This window comes from Peromyscus californicus, unplaced genomic scaffold (assembly GCF_007827085.1).
Source record: "Peromyscus californicus insignis strain IS unplaced genomic scaffold, ASM782708v3 Scaffold_14__1_contigs__length_90479793_seg_2, whole genome shotgun sequence".
NCBI lineage: Eukaryota > Metazoa > Chordata > Mammalia > Rodentia > Cricetidae > Peromyscus > Peromyscus californicus.
In genome coordinates, this window is record NW_026294436.1 from 50,912,071 (window position 1) to 50,929,099 (window position 17,029).

A 17,029-nucleotide genomic window follows, 5' to 3' on the forward strand; every position below is an offset into this window, starting at 1 on the left:
TACTGAACAATCATAAAACTAGAGTTTGAATCCCAGTACACATATGATAAGCCATGTGTTGGGGAGCATGGAGGCAAGATGAGTCATGGTGGGAGAAACAACTAAGAGCTTACATTTTGAACCATAAGCAGGAAACAGAGTGAACTCTATATGGTACCCAAACTGGCCCCCAGCAACATCCTTCCTCCAGGAAGGCCACATCTTTTTCTCAGCCTCCCAAACTAACTGGGAATCAAGTATTCAAATGCCAGAGCCTGTGACGGGCATTCTCATTTAAACTGCTATACCATGCATCCCCCAAATGCCTGTAACTCCAGTTCTGAGGGATCTGATATACTCTTATGCATAGGTGTGGGTATCACATGCACCTATAAAACACACAAAATAAGTAAATAAAATGAATATTTAGAAAGAAAATAATGGAGCTGGTAGCACATGTCTCTAATCTTGGTACTTGGGAGACAGGATAGCACATGAGTATTTGGAACTAACCCGTTTCATTTGTAGGAAGCACATTTTCTTCCTTATAAAATGGAGACCATGATATCTATTTTGTGATGACACGGGGCTTTCTGTTTTTTAATTTGCTTTTATCTGTATGAATATTTTTCTTAGCTGTATGTCTGTGTACCATGTGCATGTCTGGTGCCTACTAGGGTCTGACTAGGGTGTCAGATCCCCTGTAACTGTATTTAGGTTGATTTTGAGCCATCATGGGGGTGCTAGAAATTGAACCTGGGTCCTCTGCGACAAGTACTCTTAACAACTGAGCCGTCTTTCCCTCCCCATAACATAGTTTAGGTAAAAAGTGAAGCTGGTTAAAGGCACATGGATGTCATTCTTCACATTTGAGTCTATAGGGAAAGAGGGGATGATTTGACCCAATTTCACACAGAAGGTGAAATTCAGACAGGTTCACCTAGTTAATTCAATGTAACATATTTCAGTGCTTCATAAAAATGCATGTGATCGTCAGTCATGAGTCAGGCCTCCAGTTCAGGTAAGGGCTCTGGGAATAACAGCAGGAGGGCACAGGGAGCCTGAGCATGTGAGCCCAATGGTCAGGAAACCGTCTCTGTCCATCTGCCGTTCTGGTGACAGGAAGAAACTGGCAGAACTCTACCTGCAAGCTTCCTGCTTCTCCTTGCTGTGGAAGATCTACAGCTTGAACCTCTTTTTCCACTACAAGTATTACGGCCAGCTGGCAGCCATGATGCAAATGAACACCTCGCTGGAAACTCAAAATAATTTCCAGGTATGTTTGTAGCTGTCCTTGAAACTGCTGCGTCTCATTTAGAAAAGCAGCAGCAACAAACCTCCTAGCCAAAGCCGACGGGATCTGAAAATCACATGGTTGTAATGGAAGCCTCTCTGACTGGGTGGTTTTGCCAGCAGCTAACAAATGTTTTGGCCCCCAGGATGACTCCACTGTCAGAATCAAACCGCTTTTGCTTTTGTGGGTTGGAATTGATATTATAGGACACCAAGTGAGAAAAACTTAAAAGTTTTGTGGTTTTTGTTTTTTTGGTTTTTTAGACAGGGTCTCACTTTGTAGACCAGGCTGGCAGAGATCCACCTGCCTCTGCCTGCCAAGTACTGGGATTAAAGGCATGTGCCACCAGCGCCCAGCTAAAATTCTTAAAAACAACAGTAAAAAGTGTATATCAACATAATTAGCATTTGCATTAAAAATAGAGTTCTCCAAACAACAGCAGCAAAATACAATGAGAAGTGTGGCATTGTATTAAGTTTTTGTAAATATCTTTTTGTGTGTGTGCTTTATAGATTCACTGTGATTGCGTGTCTTATTTTGTTTTGTTTGATTGTTTTGTTGTTGGTGGTGGTGGTTTTTTGTTTTGTTTGTTTGTTTGTTTGTTTGAGACAGGGTTTCTCTGTATAGCCCTGGCTGTCCTGGAACTAGCTCTGTAGACCAGGCTGGCCTCAAACTCACAGAGATCCACCTACCTCTGCCTCCCAAGTGCTGGGATCAAAGGCATGTGCTTGTGTTTCTTATTTTGTTTGAGGAAGATTCATGTTTGTTTGTTTGAGACAGGCCTCACTCTATAGCCTAGGCCGGCCCCTACCTTGCAGTATCTTGAGTACTGGGATTACAGGTATGTGCCACTAGGCCTGCTTTGATAATTAGATGTTCACCTCATCTTCACTGAGATGTAGTGTCACATATGAAGCTTCTGGCAAACTCAGTAGTATATTCAGAGGAGGAGCATCCAAGAAGCTAAATGTAAAAGGATAGTTCTCTTTCAAAAGATGGAATCCAGTCATGGACAGTTTAAGATAACGGAAGGACTAGATGAGAACCCAGAGTGGCTTCCAGACCCATCCTCAGTGTGACCACCAGCAGGCCACACAGGCAAGCCACACAACCCCTGAGCTTTCTATTTGCCCCACGCGATGAAGCAGTCAGACTCTGTTCTCTTGGTCCACATACACGAAGTTCGAGACTATTGCTGCTGTTGACTTGTCGTTTGCCCCCCCGCCATGTATGGCCAAGCTTCCTTTGCAGCAGCATTGTGCATGTTCACACCAGGAATTTGGAATTTGCAAAAAAGAACTTTGTGATTTAACAAGTACCTAGAGACTTGCCTGTGACAGAATGTGAGGAATTCCAGGAAGAAAAGTCCTCCTGAAAAAAGTCTTAAAAAGTCTCCCCTGTACAATCACCCCAACATAATAAATACTTGAACTATTAGAGAATCCATTATTAGTCTATTCTCCTGTCTTTATTTTTCAAAGCAGTTTATACATGTATTGTGTATGTATGTGTGAGTGCATGTATAAGTGAGTTTGTGCGTGTGTGTATGCATGTGTGTGAGTATGCAAGCGCGCGTGTGTGTGTGTGTGTGTGTGTGTGTGTGTGTGTGTGTGTGTGTATGTGTGTGTGTGTAAACTGATTCTTCAAAAGGAATTCTTTTGTCTGCATTTCTCTAAGCATTTATATTCTGAGGCAACTTTCTCGTTTTAAAGCTTTGATTAAAGAATAAGCAACTTCTCAAATCTCCAATTATGTTTTAAATTAGTCCTTTATCAGACAGACTAAGCAAACCATTACATTTCTTATGCACCACAAAAGCAATGCATAAGAAAAGCTAATTCTTCTCTCTCAAACGCTCCCTCTACCTTAACCTAACTACCTACTGTGTAGACCTGACTGCATCTGCTCAACCTTGTGCTGTGCAGCCATGTATCCACATGTGTAACCTATTGTTTTTATTTTTCATACGAATTAAAATGTTTGTATTTATTTTAAAGACTGTATACAAACAGAACCATGAAGCTTATCCTGGAAGACAGTAAGCAGGTGGCAGACACCTAGTTGGCTTCTGCACCTTCGTCCATGGCATTGGCCCAATGACTAACTACAGTCCAAATTGAATAAGCAGAGTTTCCTGGTAGGCGCTGAGTCTCTCACCTTGAGATTCTTCCTCAGTTTTTCTCCTTCTCTCTCTGTTGTGTCCTTGTAGATCATCAAGGCTTTTCTGGACTATTCCCTGTACCACCATTTGACTGGATACCAGGGCATGTGGTTCAAATATGAAACCCTGGTCATGGAGCAGCTCTTGAACCTCCCCGTGAAAGGCGAGGCCATCAAAATCATGGCTTATGCGGCTGATACACTGGGCCATATCAAGTTATTAATGGGTCATCTGGACTTGGCCATTGAGTTAGGTAAACGCTAGCTAGGCAAGAAAGGGCATAAAGTTACATGTGATAACTCCAAACACACCACACATTTGCTTTCTTCCCAGGTTCCCGAGCCTGTAAGATGTGGTCTCTTCTCCAGAATCCCAACAAATACCATATGGTTCTCTGCAGACTGAGTAAATCTCTCTTCTTGAAAAGCAGGTATTTGTCCTAAAGCATTTTCCAAAGTTAGGATTTTACTTTCCTTCCTGTTGCTGTGATAGAACACTCTGCCCAAAAGCAGAGGGAGTGGTGGCAGTGGTAGTGTTTACTTCAGCCTACACTTCTGGGTCACAGTCCACCCTTGAGGAAATTTGGGGCAGAAACTCAAGCAGGAACCTGAACAGAAACCGTGGCTTCTTGCTGGCTTGTGCAGGCAGAGTTTTCCTGTGTCATGGCCACTCTCAAATAATTACTCAGAAACTGAATATTAATTTAAGTGCTCAGCCAATAGCAATATTAATTGTAAATGCTTGGCTAATAGCTCAGGCTTGTTACTAAACTCTTACATTTATGTTAACCTATATTTCTTATCTATGCTTTGCCTCATGGCTTGGTACCTTTTCTCAGTATTGCATCTCCATCTTGCTTCTCTCTGCATCTGCTAGTGACCCTTCTGACTCAGCCCTTCTTCCCATCATTCTCAGTTTGACTTTCTTGCCTAACTTTACCCTGTTCAGGTATTGGCCAGTCAGCTTCTTTATTAAACCCATCACAATGACAAATCTTCAGTGTACAAAAGGATTACTCCACAGCAGTCTTGCTCTCTTTTTCCCTTTCCAGTCCAGGGTTAGCTAGCTTCTAGAACTAGAGGTGGTGACTCCCCCAGTAGCCCTGTATGATCGATTAATAATCAAGACAATCCTCCACAGACATGCCCACATATCAATCTGATCTAGGCAGTTCCTCAGTCAGGAAGCTCTCCTCTCAGATGACGCTAGGCTATGCAGGTGGCAAAGCTAACTAGAACAGAGAGCTGTTTGGGGGTTCTGACTTGTTTCACCCTGACCATAGCATGGGAAAGGAAGTGCAGTTCATGGCAAGATAATGTAACTGATAACCGTCATCTTTTATCTATCAATATTACCCCCCCCATTAATTCTTTTTTTTTTTTTTTTTTTTTTTTTTTTTAGTTTTTCGAGACAGGGTTTCTCTGTGTAGCTTTGCGCCTTTCCTGGAACTCACTTGGTAGCCCAGGCTGGCCTCGAACTCATAGAGATCCGCCTGGCTCTGCCTCCCGAGTGCTGGGATTAAAGACGTGCGCCACCACCGCCCGGCTAGTTCTTTTAATGGAGTTCTTTCGTGTTCATTATCTCTGATCTGGTTGCTCTTGCCAGGGACAGAAGGACAATCAGTCACACCTATTGTGGGAACTAGGCCTCTACCCCTGCCAGGTACAGGGAAGTTAAAAAAGCATTGTGCTTGCCTGAAGAACAGCAACAAAGATTCGAAGATCCTGGCCTGTTTGGCCTGACTCTAATCTCCCTGATCTGGAGGATCCCTAAAAGAACTGTTGGGGGGATCCAGTTGGAGATTAAGGTTCTAGTTCTGAGCAAGGGAAGGTTTGAAGTCTGTTTTTTGTTTTTTTTCTTTCAAGACAGGGCTTCTCTGTATAACAGCCCTGGCAGTCCTGGAACTCACTCTGTAGACCAGGCTGACCTTAAACTCAAAGATCCTCCTGCCTCTGCCTCCTGAGTGCTAGGATTAAAAGTGTGCACCACCACACCCCTCAGCTAAAGTCTAAGAGTTGTATTTGTTTCTGAATTACTGTTCACGACCAAGACTAACCTAGACCACGACTGAACTCCATCCTTTCCTCTCTCACTGCTTTCTTGTTCTGTTCCACAGATACAAGCATTTGGTCCAGGTTCTAGAATTGTTGTGGGACTTTTCTGTAACAGAAGAGCACATTTTCAGCAAGGCATTTTTCTATTTTGTCTGTTTGGACATCATGCTTTATTCTGGTAAGCATGGAATTTATTCTGGCTTCAGGAACTAAAAGAAATGGGAGTGAATCCCCATGCTGGAGTGATGAGGCAACTCTCAGGGCTTTGGGGCACCTACTTAGTGTTCAGGGATGGAGAGAGCTTGGTGACATGATTCAAGGAGCTATTTAGCAATTACCAAATTACCAAATTACCAGGTAGAGGCAGGCAGATGTCTGGGAGTTCAAGGCCAGCCTGATCTATATAGTGAGTTCCAGGATAGCCAGAACTGCATAGTGAGACTCTGTCTCGAAGTGGGGGAAAAAAGTTGTGCTTGGGGCTGAGGTGGGGTTGGGGAGATCAGTGACAAAGGATAGTAAAATCTAGAGGAAGAGAACAGGTTTTCTGTAATGAGATAATAGGTCTCTCCACCTACACAGTAATCTAGAGCAAACCAAATTGAAAAAGCAAAAGAACAGGTTTATTTGAGCAAAGCAACTCCCAGGTGAGCCCTCCAGCCCCAGAGATCAGGAGAAGTCACATGCCCTAACCAAAGCAGGGAACTAATACACCCCCGGAGGTGAGGTGTGACAATGTATTCTCCACAAGTTGGGGTTGTGCCCAAGTATGGTCAAAAGCTGACCTCTTTAGGCAGGGTCTCAGCTACTGGCAACTTCTGGGGAGGAGCTGCCACAGCTGCTAAAAAGACAGAACTGGGCTTTTTGGTGCCTTTTCTTTGTTGGAGATTCTCTTAGAGGGTGGGGTTTGGAGAGAGAGAAGAGAGACAGGAATGGGGCTTTCCGGATCAAGCAGGCGGGAGCTGGAGGTTTCAGCTGAACAGAAGCTTGTAGGTCTGAGCTGTTGGATCAATTTCTGAATGAGTGTAGTCGCTGGCATCGTTTTACAATGTGCCTTTTACCAGGAGTATTTAATTTTTGCAGTATTTAGTGGTGACTTCATGTGGAAAAGCATGCCCAACACATGGCCTGCAGGCAACGTAGCCCTGAGTGTGGCCTGTCGTTGCTTGGTCTTTGTTGCTGTGATAAAACACCATGGCCAATAGCAACCTGGGGAGGAAAGGATGTATTTCACCTTCGTGGTTACAATTCATTATTAAGGGAAGTCAGGGAAGGAACTCAAGGTAGGAACCTGGAGTCAGGAACGGAAGTGGAGGTCATGAAAGACTGCTGCTCACTGGCTTGTTCTTCTGACTTGCTTAGACTATTTGCTTACACAACCCAGGACCACCTGCCACAATGGGCTGGACCTTCCCACATCAGGACCTACAGGACTGATAGAGGCATATTCTCAATTGAGGTTCCCTCTTCCTAGATGACTCTAGCTTATGTTAAGTTGACAACAACAAAACAAAACAAACAAAACTACCTAGCATGTGGCCCAACAAAATTGCAAATTTACTTAAAACTTTATGAGATCTTTTGTAACTTGGTTGCATGATTCTTGAGCGGGAACATTGTCAGTGACAATGTGTTGCTGGGTTTATTTAGGCTTTTACAAGCCTACAGTGGTTTGCCTGTTGAGAATGGCAGTCACAGGCATCAGTAGCTGCTGGTAATGTCCACACAAACACAGCTCTTAACACAGAGGATAAGAAAGAGTCTGTTCTGGAGCCAAACATGAAAGACAATGGCCCAGGAATACAGTTCTATGCTCCAACATGGAACTAGCTCTTTGAACTCTTTTATAATAATATTACAAGGAAAGTCATAAATCAAGGTGCTTTTCAAGTATATAGGTAGGAACGTCAGAGAGATCCATTACAGGGAAGTGGACAGACCTCTGCTATAGGCCTCAGATGTTGTCTGGCGACACTCTTAGTTGTTTTGTTTGTTTGTTTGTTTTGAGACAGGGTTTCTCTGTGTAGCTTTGCGCCTTTCCTGGATCTCGCTCAATAGACCAGGCTGGCCTCGAACTCACAAAGATCCGCCTGTCTCTGCCTCCCGAATGCTGGGATTAAAGGCGTGTGCCACCACCGCCTGGCAGTACTCTTAGCTTTAAGCTTGAGATGGTAGAAGCTCGCGGTCTGCTAAGTCAAAAACATTCTAAAAGGTTTTTTTATGTCAGTCACATATTGTTGGGTCCAACACAGAAGTGGGCAAGTCCTCTTCAGTGGGAAATTCTATTGCAAATTAAGGCCGGCAAGACCCTACCTCCCCCATCCCCACGCCATGCTACCACAAGATCACTCTGTTTCTCTCCTTTCTAGGCTTCATTTACAGAACATTTGAAGAATGTTTGGAATTCGTACACAACAATGAAGACAACAGAATCCTCAAGTTCCAGAGTGGACTGCTCCTGGGACTTTACTCCTGCATAGCTGTCTGGTAACAATGTGTTACATACCATTTCCTTTCTCAAGTGAAAAAGTTAAATCCCAAAGAAGAGTTCAATGAAATTCTTTAAAAGAAAGAAAACATTCATAGTTTACATCTGAGACAGCTTAAAGGTGCCAGGGAATATTTATAGAGAAAGCCACCCGAGAGATCCAGATCGATCCTCTAGAAACCTTCAGCCGAGGACAGAAAAGTAATTTTGTCTCAGTTGTCTCAATGGCACAGGAATACAAAGCCTTCAGCATAGACAGCTTGGGTGGCCAGATTTGTATCTGTGGATTCTGTGCACCTAAGAGAGAAGCTATGAGGCATGGAGGAGAGTTTCAAGTGTCCTGAACATGTGGAGACTGCTTCCTAGTCATTACTCCTTAAACAATAAATGTAACAACTGTTTACATAGCATTACATTGCAGTTGGTATCATCAGTAACCCAGTGATGATACAGGAAGATGTGCATGGGGTTGGTGAATGCTGCACCATTTTATGGAAGAGTTTTGAGCATCTGTGAATTTAAGCATCTGTGGGCTAGGGGCATCCTGGCACTGAGGGGCTATTGAAGGATAACTGTACCAATTTCTAAGGGGTGCTATGGTTCAGGCATGAAGAAATAGCACCACTTGCCCACATACACCTGCCCAGATCTAAACAGATGGGAAAATGTTATTTGGAGGTAGTGACGTTGGAGGATATGGGCTATATAACGTCTGCAGAGAATAACACTGAAGCTCCAGCATTAGACCTAACTACTCTGCGGTGGCACTATAAACCACGGGGTTCCCAATCAAGGCAGGCTCTTTCTGTCCCATGGCCAAGAAACTCAATGCCATGTTCCCTGTCAGCCTCACTGTTTCTTATGTCAGAGACAGCACAGGGGCTGAGATATGCTTATCTCAGTGTCTCCCAAATCAACAACCAACCAAGTCACTCCTTTATTGGAGAAGTGAGAGCAGAGGGGAAATAGCCCTGGCTCTTTACCCATACAACACTGAGGAGAGAGGAGGAAGTACTGTTTCCAGCTTAACAAGCCTGTAGCCGGGGCCAGGCCTTCAAGAATGAGATGAACAGTACGTACAGCTTCAAGGTAAATCAGAAAACAACCAAATTCTGTGTTATCTCCTAGACTGAGATTCCCGTTCTGTTTCCCGTCTCACATTATACACAGCCAGATTGCCTAGTGTGACTCCCCAAAAGCTTTGTAATGAAATGAGAGCAACTGAAGTGAAATGACTTCTGATTAAAAGTAAATAAATGATTTGAAACTAGGCACAGTGGTTCACACCTATGTTCCCAGTACTTGGGAGGCAGAGGCAGGAGCATGGGGAGTTCAGGAGTTCAAGGGTGGCCCAGGCTACATGAGACCCTGCTTTAAACACAAAATTAAATTACATGGGAAAACTTAACATCCAGAAAATTACTTTTGCCGGATAAGGCTCAATATCAAACTGGTATCCCGATGTTCATTAATTTTCAAAGGCTCTGATGTCTAACAGTTGTGCTTATCCCTCATCGCTCTCCATCCTAGTGGGGATGTTGTTGGAACAGTTGTATCCCCAGCCAATACTTCTCACAGTTAGTGGCCAGAAGAATTACCTAGAAGGCTTGTTTGCCCAAATTCCTAGCCCTCACTCAGAAGGCCTGACTAAGTAGATCTGGGTTAGACCTGGAAATCCACGGCTGACACTGGCCCATCTGCAACCCACTCAGTCCTGCTGGCCCCCCCTCTTTGCAACCGGGGCAGCTTCTTCAAGTCTGACGTGTGTGATCTGTCTCACTTCCTAGAGTCCAAGGAGCATAACAGATGGTGGCCAGTGCTCCATGTGTGCTCCTGAGGGCTCTATTCCTCCCGAATCATGTGATTCCACTTTTTCCAGCCACTCCTCCAGCTGTATGACCGCACATGCGCAGTTCAGTAGCCAGGGTCTTACGTCCTACGTAACCCGTGCTGCGTGGTCACGCAATCTGCGCATGTATGGCATAGCTCACATGCGCATGTGCAGGGGAATCCTTAAAAAGCTGGTCAGAGACTCCTCCCCTCTCTCTTCTGCTCTCTCCTCCTACCAACATTGGTGAAAACAACACTGGATCCACATCATCTACCATTCTGCTGTGTCAGACCCGAGGCAGGCAGAAGGCCAAGGTATTGAAAGGTGACATCCAGAGAGATCTCTCAGGAAACCAGTCTATCCAGAGAGCAGGGCCGATTTTCATTTCTTCTCTGGTTGTGCAGGTATGCCAGACTAAAGCAATGGCACGACTTCCACAGATTTTCCAATAAAGCTAAAACTTTTGTGGCGCGAAGAACCCCAACAGTTCTTTACTATGAAGGCATCTCGCGGTACATGGAAGGGCAAGTTCTCCACCTCCAGCAGCAAATAGAAGAAAGGAAGGCACAGAACAGTGGGGTTAAGCTCCTCAAGGTGAGACCTGCTCCCTGCTTTCAAGCACAGACAGATCCCTCCTCTAGTGAATTCCCATCTACTTCTTGACTCTCTGTCTTCTCATTACAGAATTTGTACATATTTATGTAAAAAGTTTTTTCAAGACAATCCTCCTAAAAAGTTAGGGAAAAAAAAGGACCAGAGAGATGGCTCAGCAGGTAAAGATACTTGCTGCCAAGGCTAATGGCCAGAATTTGACCAACTCCTGAAAGTAATTCTTTGACCTCCACACATATGTTGTAGCACATGTGAGCACATACCACACACACACACACACACACACACGCACACACACACACACACACACACACACACACACTAAATGTAATCAAATTTTAAATAAAACCACAAATTGTAACTGCTCTATTTGGAGATTGTACTTTTTATACACTGTATGATACCACTACTCAAGTTTTTCCTGCATGTGGATATACATATATTTCCATTTGTTGAAATTTGCTATCAAATAGACTATCAATGACTGTATTGTTTTGCCTGTTATTGGGGGTTTTGTTTGTTTGAAGGGATTTTACATGTGATTCCTTCACTGTGCATACAGGCCAACCTCCTCCAGGTTCAAGATTTCAAGACAGCCCTTTGTGCCTTTTTGTGGGAACTGATACTTAGTCCAGTCACGCTCTCAGCCTATAATTCTTTTATTTAAGCTTCTTTTACACTTGATGAGTGTGTGTGTGTGTTCGCGCGCACACGTGCGCGCTCATGCTTGTTCATGTGACAGTGTGTCTGTGGACCCCAGAGGACACTTTCAGAAGTCAGTTCTTTCCTGCCGGTGTGGCTCCCCAGGTATGGGACTCAGGTTCCATGGCGATGAGTGCCTTTTATGCTCTGGGCCATCTCACAGGTCCTCTCCAAGTTCTGTTATCTGAGCTCGAGTTAAGGACATACCCACAACTAAGTTCTCCATCTGAGATCTCTGGTATCCAATTGCCTGAAATGATTTACTTCAGGATCCCTTTTAGGACAGACTATCTTCTCAATTGCTGATACCCCACATCTCTTCATGTGACGGAGTTCAGATCACATTGACTCCTAAACTATCACACCCAGGGATACCACAGATCTATCTGCAGGATATGCCAAATATCTAAGGTCAAAAGTCAGATTAGTGGGTCTTCAATATTTTATGAAGATCCTTCCCACATACATAGGAAACACTGACTCATTCCCATGAGTCAAGTAAAACCACAGGTACAATGAGGTGTTTTCAGGGATGTGTGGTTACTAGGAAAACTATGGGGATAGCCTCAATAATAGGCTGGGATTTTAAGCTTATGACACCATCCAGGTCACAGAAGTGACACATGCCACGTTCATATCTATCAGTCAATCTATTTATCCATATGTCTGTCTATCTATCTATCTATTCATTTACTTATTTGATTCAGGGTCTCTTTATGTAGCCCTGGCCATCCTGGAACTTGCTATATAGACCAGGCTGACCTCAAATTCTGTTTCCCAAGTGCTGGGGAAAGGTTTATGCCACCATGCCCAGCTCTTGCTGTGCTTTTGAAATGTGGGTTTTAGGGATTGAACTCCTGTTGACAAGCACTGCACCACTTGAGTCATCTATATCCCCAGCCTATGGTTATATTGGTTATTTGTCTTCTCTAGGCCTTAGAGAGCCTTGTGGCTGAAGACACCATTGGCCCTGTCTTCTACCCAAGGCTCTACCACCTGATGGCTTATGTCTACATACTGATGGGAGATGGGCATAGTTGTGACTTCTTCCTGAACACAGCTTTGGAGCTTTCTGAGACACAAGGGAATTTGCTGGAGAAATGTTGGCTAAGCATGAGCAAGGTTTGTACCATCAGCCACCATGCCACAGTGTGTGTGTGTGTGTGTGTGTGTGTGTGTGTGTATGTATGTGTGTGTGTGTGTGTATGTGTGTGTGTGTGTGTGGTGGGTTTACATATGTGGGGATGTTCACCCTTCTGAGGAAGCCTCAGAACCCACTTCCCAGTTGGGTTTTAGGAGGCATGGTAAATCCTTGTCTTAGTCCACTTGGGCTTACGAGAAGTTTACGGCCCATAGTTTTGCAGGCTGGCAAGTCTAAGACTGTGGCGTAGAATTCAATATCTGATGAGGATGATTTCCTCATTGAATGTGCCTCTGGCTGTGCCCCCATCAGTGGCAGAAGGAGCAGGAACCAGAGACATAGCCCTACTCTGCCACCTGTTACCTGAATTCTCTACAGAGACCTCCACTCAAGTGAAGCTAGGATTCTTGACATTGATGCTGAAAATAATTTGAGGCTAACTCCTTAAATAGAAGTAGAGCTGGGGTGTATGAAAAAGAGGCTTAAACATAGGTTTAAGCATGGGCACTAATAGTGCTTAGAAAAATGATAACACACACACACACAACTTTGGGTGAGCTTTTCAAGAGAGAATCAAATATTGTATGATTCTGGTGGCCTCTGAAATCGCCTTGTCCAAAGGTGGTTCCTGGAGATGTGTTGGATTGCATGACTGTTATGATATATCACGTGGGGGACCCCAGCTGGCCGGGCCAGGGTATCCCACGTGTGCAGGGGAACATGGTGGGCAGATACAGCAGCAGACGGTGGCACATTGAACAGTCACTCACCCCCAGGTACTGCATCCATGTGGAAAGCGTTTATTATAATAGAGAGATGAATAGAAAGATAGGAAAGAGAGAGACAGAAAGAGAGAAAGGAGAGAAAGCGGAGGTGTGTGTAAAGAGAGCGAGAGCGAGGGAGAGGGAGAGGGGGAGAGGAAGAGAGAAAGGAAGGGCAGGGGTTTTTCCTAAAAATGAGACTTTCATGTCAGGACACAGGGTGGCCCCAAGGGGCAGGTCAGAATACTAACAATGACACCATCTACCACAAGGAAGCTAAGACTTTTTATTTATATATATACACATACACACATATAACTGCAAACGATGCTTATGGTCTTTTTCTGAGGTTTCTAGAAAACTGCAGCTCCACAGCTAGGGAGGGAATAAAGCTATATTCAAAGTTACCTGTGGGGCTTTCCGCAAGGATTGTTAGGATTTTAGTATTCATATTTAAGATACTTGTATGGGAGAGGAACCTTGTCTCTATGTTGGAACCTTCACAGCTCATTTTGTTAATTGAATGGGCATTCTTAACTTCAGCCAGACTCTAGAGCAGTGGTTCTCACCCTTCCTAACGCTGCGACCCTTTAACACAGTTCCTCATGGTGTGCTGACCCCAACCATAAAATTATTTTCATTGCTACTTCCTAACTGTAATTTTGCTACTGTCATGAATCATCATGTAGATATCTGATGGTCTCAGGCAACTTCTGTGAAAGGGTCGTTGGATTCCCAAAGGGGTTGCGACCCACAGGTTGTGAACCACTGCTCTAGAGTAAGCAGCCCCTCCCTCTTGCACGAATCGTAGTTGGTCTTGTAATAAAAACCTGGAGCCAGATAGCAGAGCAAAAGCTGAAAGATCAGAGAAACAGAGCAAGTCACAGCCACCACCACCTCTTCCCTCACCAACTCCTCAGCCTGACAGAGGAGGGAAGAGCAGGGCCAAACTCCTGTCTCCTCCTGCAAGGTATATTCCTTTCTCTGTCCAGCCATATCACTTCCTGTTTCAACCTTCCTAGTGCTGGGATTAAAGGCGTGCGCCACCATCAGGAGGCAGAGGCAGGCGGATCTCTGTGAGTTCAAGGCCAGCCTGGGCTACCAAGTGAGTTCCAGGAAAGGCGCAAAGCTGCACAGAGAAACCCTGTCTCGAAAAACAAAAACAAACAAACAAAAAAAAGGTGTGTGATCCCAAGTGCTGGAATTAAAGGTGTGTGCCATCACTGCCTGGCTCTGTTTCTCTTTTAGACTGTATTTATCTCATGTAGCCCAGTATAGCCTTGAACTCACAGAAATTCAGATGATCTCTGCCTCTGCCTCCCATTGCTAGGATTAAAGGTGTGTGCCACCACTGCCTGACCTCTGTGGCTAACTCTGTGGCTGGCTCTGTCCTCTGATCTTCAGGCAAACTTTATTTCTTAGATTGCAAACCATATGTCACCACACCTTCCTTTCTGGTGTTCTCTTAATTTTTCCGGTCTTTCTATTCTCTCCCTACTTTTTGCTTGCCCTAAGAATGGAAGGGGGAAAGTTGTTTTCTCGTGCTCTTTTGTAAGGACATAAACCCCAAAGCCCTCAGAACCCAATCACCCAAATCCCTGACATTCAGTACTATCACCTTAGGGGTTGGCCTCCAGCATGTGGATTGTGAAGCAATAGACACACAATCACAGTAATCATAGACCTTACCAACAGAGGGCCAAACTCGCAGCTCAGAGCTTTGCATTTCTTGTTACACTTCAGAGAATCCCCTCGTGCAAACCCCCTTAGTACAGTCTCTCCCCACCTCTGTGGCTTCTTCACATTCCTTTTGCTGTCCACGTGGGAACACCTCAAAGGTAAAACTCGGGCTCTGCACCCAGCATGGTATTGTGAAATAAGCAACTACATGTGCAATTATGTATGCTTATCTGAAGATGCAACCAAGTTCTACTAGTTTGAACAACAAAAACCATTTTTATCAGTTGTGCATGTTAATGCACGCCTGCAATCCCAATGCTGGGGAGGTAGAGCCAGGAGGATCAGGAGTTCAAGGTCATCCTCAGCTACAGGGAGAATTCAAGGCCAGCTTTGGTTATAGGAACCCTCTCAAAAAACAAAACAAGAAAGAAAAAAAGAAAGAGATTAGAAAAACAAAGAAAATGAAAAAAGAAGCCAGCTGGTGGTGCACACCTTTAATCTCAGCACTCAGGAGACTGAGGAAGGCAAATCTCTGAGTTTGAAACCAGCCTGAGCTACAGAGTCAGTTCCAGGACAGCCAGGGCTGTCTTGAAAAACCGAGAAAGAAAGAAAAAAAAAAGATCCCCTTTGTCTGTGAATTCCCCTGTTTTTAAAAGCTCAAAGGAGCCAGAGCCATGTGTGGCAGTACAAGCCTATAATTCTATGTCTCCAGACACAGGCAGGAGAACCAGCCCAAGTTCAAGGTTAGCCCAGCCAAGGCTGCACAGTGAGACCCTATCTCAAAACAAAACACACTCAGGGACACATTTTTGGGATCTGGTCAGTCTTCCACATGCCAGGAGTATTGACTAGGCCTGTGTTCTCTTTCCTTCCTCTCAGGAATGGTGGTACTCAGCCTTGGATTTCAAGGGAAATCATTGGCTTCAGACCGTCTTGAGTCTTCCAACATGGGATCAAATCGCATCAGGCAATGTAGCCCTTCAGGATGTTCAAAGGAACAAATTCCTGATGAGAGTTAATATCCTGGACAATCCTTTCTAATAATTCATGAACGAGAATAAGATTGCAGTAAGAACCATTTTTTTTTTCTTTTTTTTCTTTTTTGCCATGATCCATTATTGTCCTTCCTCCATAGCCAGCCCCTCCAGGTTCAGATCTGGAACCTTCCTTGTCGGTCAGCATGGGTCAGCACCTGCTTTGCTGTATTTAACTTCACACAGCTGCTGGATATAAAGGCAAGGCTATGTATCTTTTCTCAGGCTGTTTGCTTAACCTGCGGTGCTCAGCCCATGCAAAATCCAATCATATCAATCAGTATCAGGGGCTGGAGGGGTTCTGGTGTCCCTGAAGGAAGGGTTGACAGAGACTTGCAGTTCCCACAGAAGCAAAGCTCATTAAGGGATAGCGCACTTCCACACGCAGGAGGATCTGGGCTGGAGCAAGAAAAAGTTTGGTAGCTCCAAGGGTAGCTGTGCACAAAGGGTCTGCGCTTTTCGGCATATCTTGCTGATACGCAGTTCTACAGACAACTTTGTATGTTTTACCTTTTCTTAGCATCTTAACTCTACCCGGGGGGGCTGTTTTAGTAGAATAATAAGTACTGTTCATGTTCGGAAACTGGCTTTTTCTGTGGCGGCAGGAGAGCTGGTTTTAGTTGGCCTCACTCGGGAGGTGTTTCCAGCCTTCAGACGGCTCTAGGAGCCTTCTAACTCTTGGTCTGTTCCATTCTCCTGCCTCGGTATGAGAAATGCTAATATCAAGGTAAAGTGACGTCTTGTGTTGCATGCCACCGCATGCACGCCATGCCAGGGGTCCAAAGAAACGTGGAGTTGGTTCTGTCCGTCACCTGTATGTGGTTCCAGAGATCAGCCTCAGTTTGCTCAGTGTCTTGGAAGTAGCACAATACTGCAAATGCCAAATCCCTGTTACCTCCCAAACCAGCCAAATTAGAAAGGATACAGTTTGCAGAGGCCGAGTGCGTCTTCCAGAGCCAGGGGGATGCCACTGGCACCTCGCATCTGCAGAAATAAATGCTTTAAGTAGAAACAGTAATTTTGATGTGGGTATACTTTACGTGCTCCAAGTGTGTAAGCATGTTAAAAACATTTAGTTCACAATAGTATTCATCTTTATTTCCCAGATATAAGGGCAAGGCTACATAGTATTCTTAACCTTTTTGTTGGTGGAAGTTAGCGGCCTGTTAATGTGAATGCACTAAAGGTTTTTACCTGTTAGTCACAAGGATGTTAGGTCAGACACAAAGCAGGGAAAAGGAACAGGTCTTCAGGGAGGAGCTAAAGAGCTGAAGATAAACTGTATTTAGGCAAGG

General features: G+C 44.5%; 1 protein-coding gene and 1 long non-coding RNA gene across 2 annotated transcripts in view; one reads left to right on the forward strand and one right to left on the reverse strand.

The window, feature by feature from the left end:
* The window catches only part of Adcy10 (adenylate cyclase 10), a 70,016-nt gene extending 53,349 nt beyond the window's left edge, over window positions 1–16,667 (forward strand). Inside the window, exons 25-32 of the mRNA XM_052737471.1 lie at window positions 1,102–1,255; window positions 3,483–3,687; window positions 3,768–3,864; window positions 5,551–5,666; window positions 7,855–7,972; window positions 10,209–10,398; window positions 12,052–12,240; window positions 15,580–16,667. Of these exons, the coding sequence (XP_052593431.1) occupies window positions 1,102–1,255; window positions 3,483–3,687; window positions 3,768–3,864; window positions 5,551–5,666; window positions 7,855–7,972; window positions 10,209–10,398; window positions 12,052–12,240; window positions 15,580–15,741 (1,231 nt within the window). The 3' untranslated portion in view covers window positions 15,742–16,667. The remainder of the gene's footprint in view (window positions 1–1,101; window positions 1,256–3,482; window positions 3,688–3,767; window positions 3,865–5,550; window positions 5,667–7,854; window positions 7,973–10,208; window positions 10,399–12,051; window positions 12,241–15,579) is intronic.
* LOC128109914 (uncharacterized) lies at window positions 10,782–16,719 on the reverse strand. The gene is made up of 2 exons (XR_008217955.1): window positions 16,660–16,719; window positions 10,782–11,302 (listed from the first exon to the last, which is right to left on the reverse strand). It is a non-coding gene; the product is annotated as an uncharacterized LOC128109914 (long non-coding RNA).
* Between the last annotated feature and the right edge of the window lie 310 nt (window positions 16,720–17,029).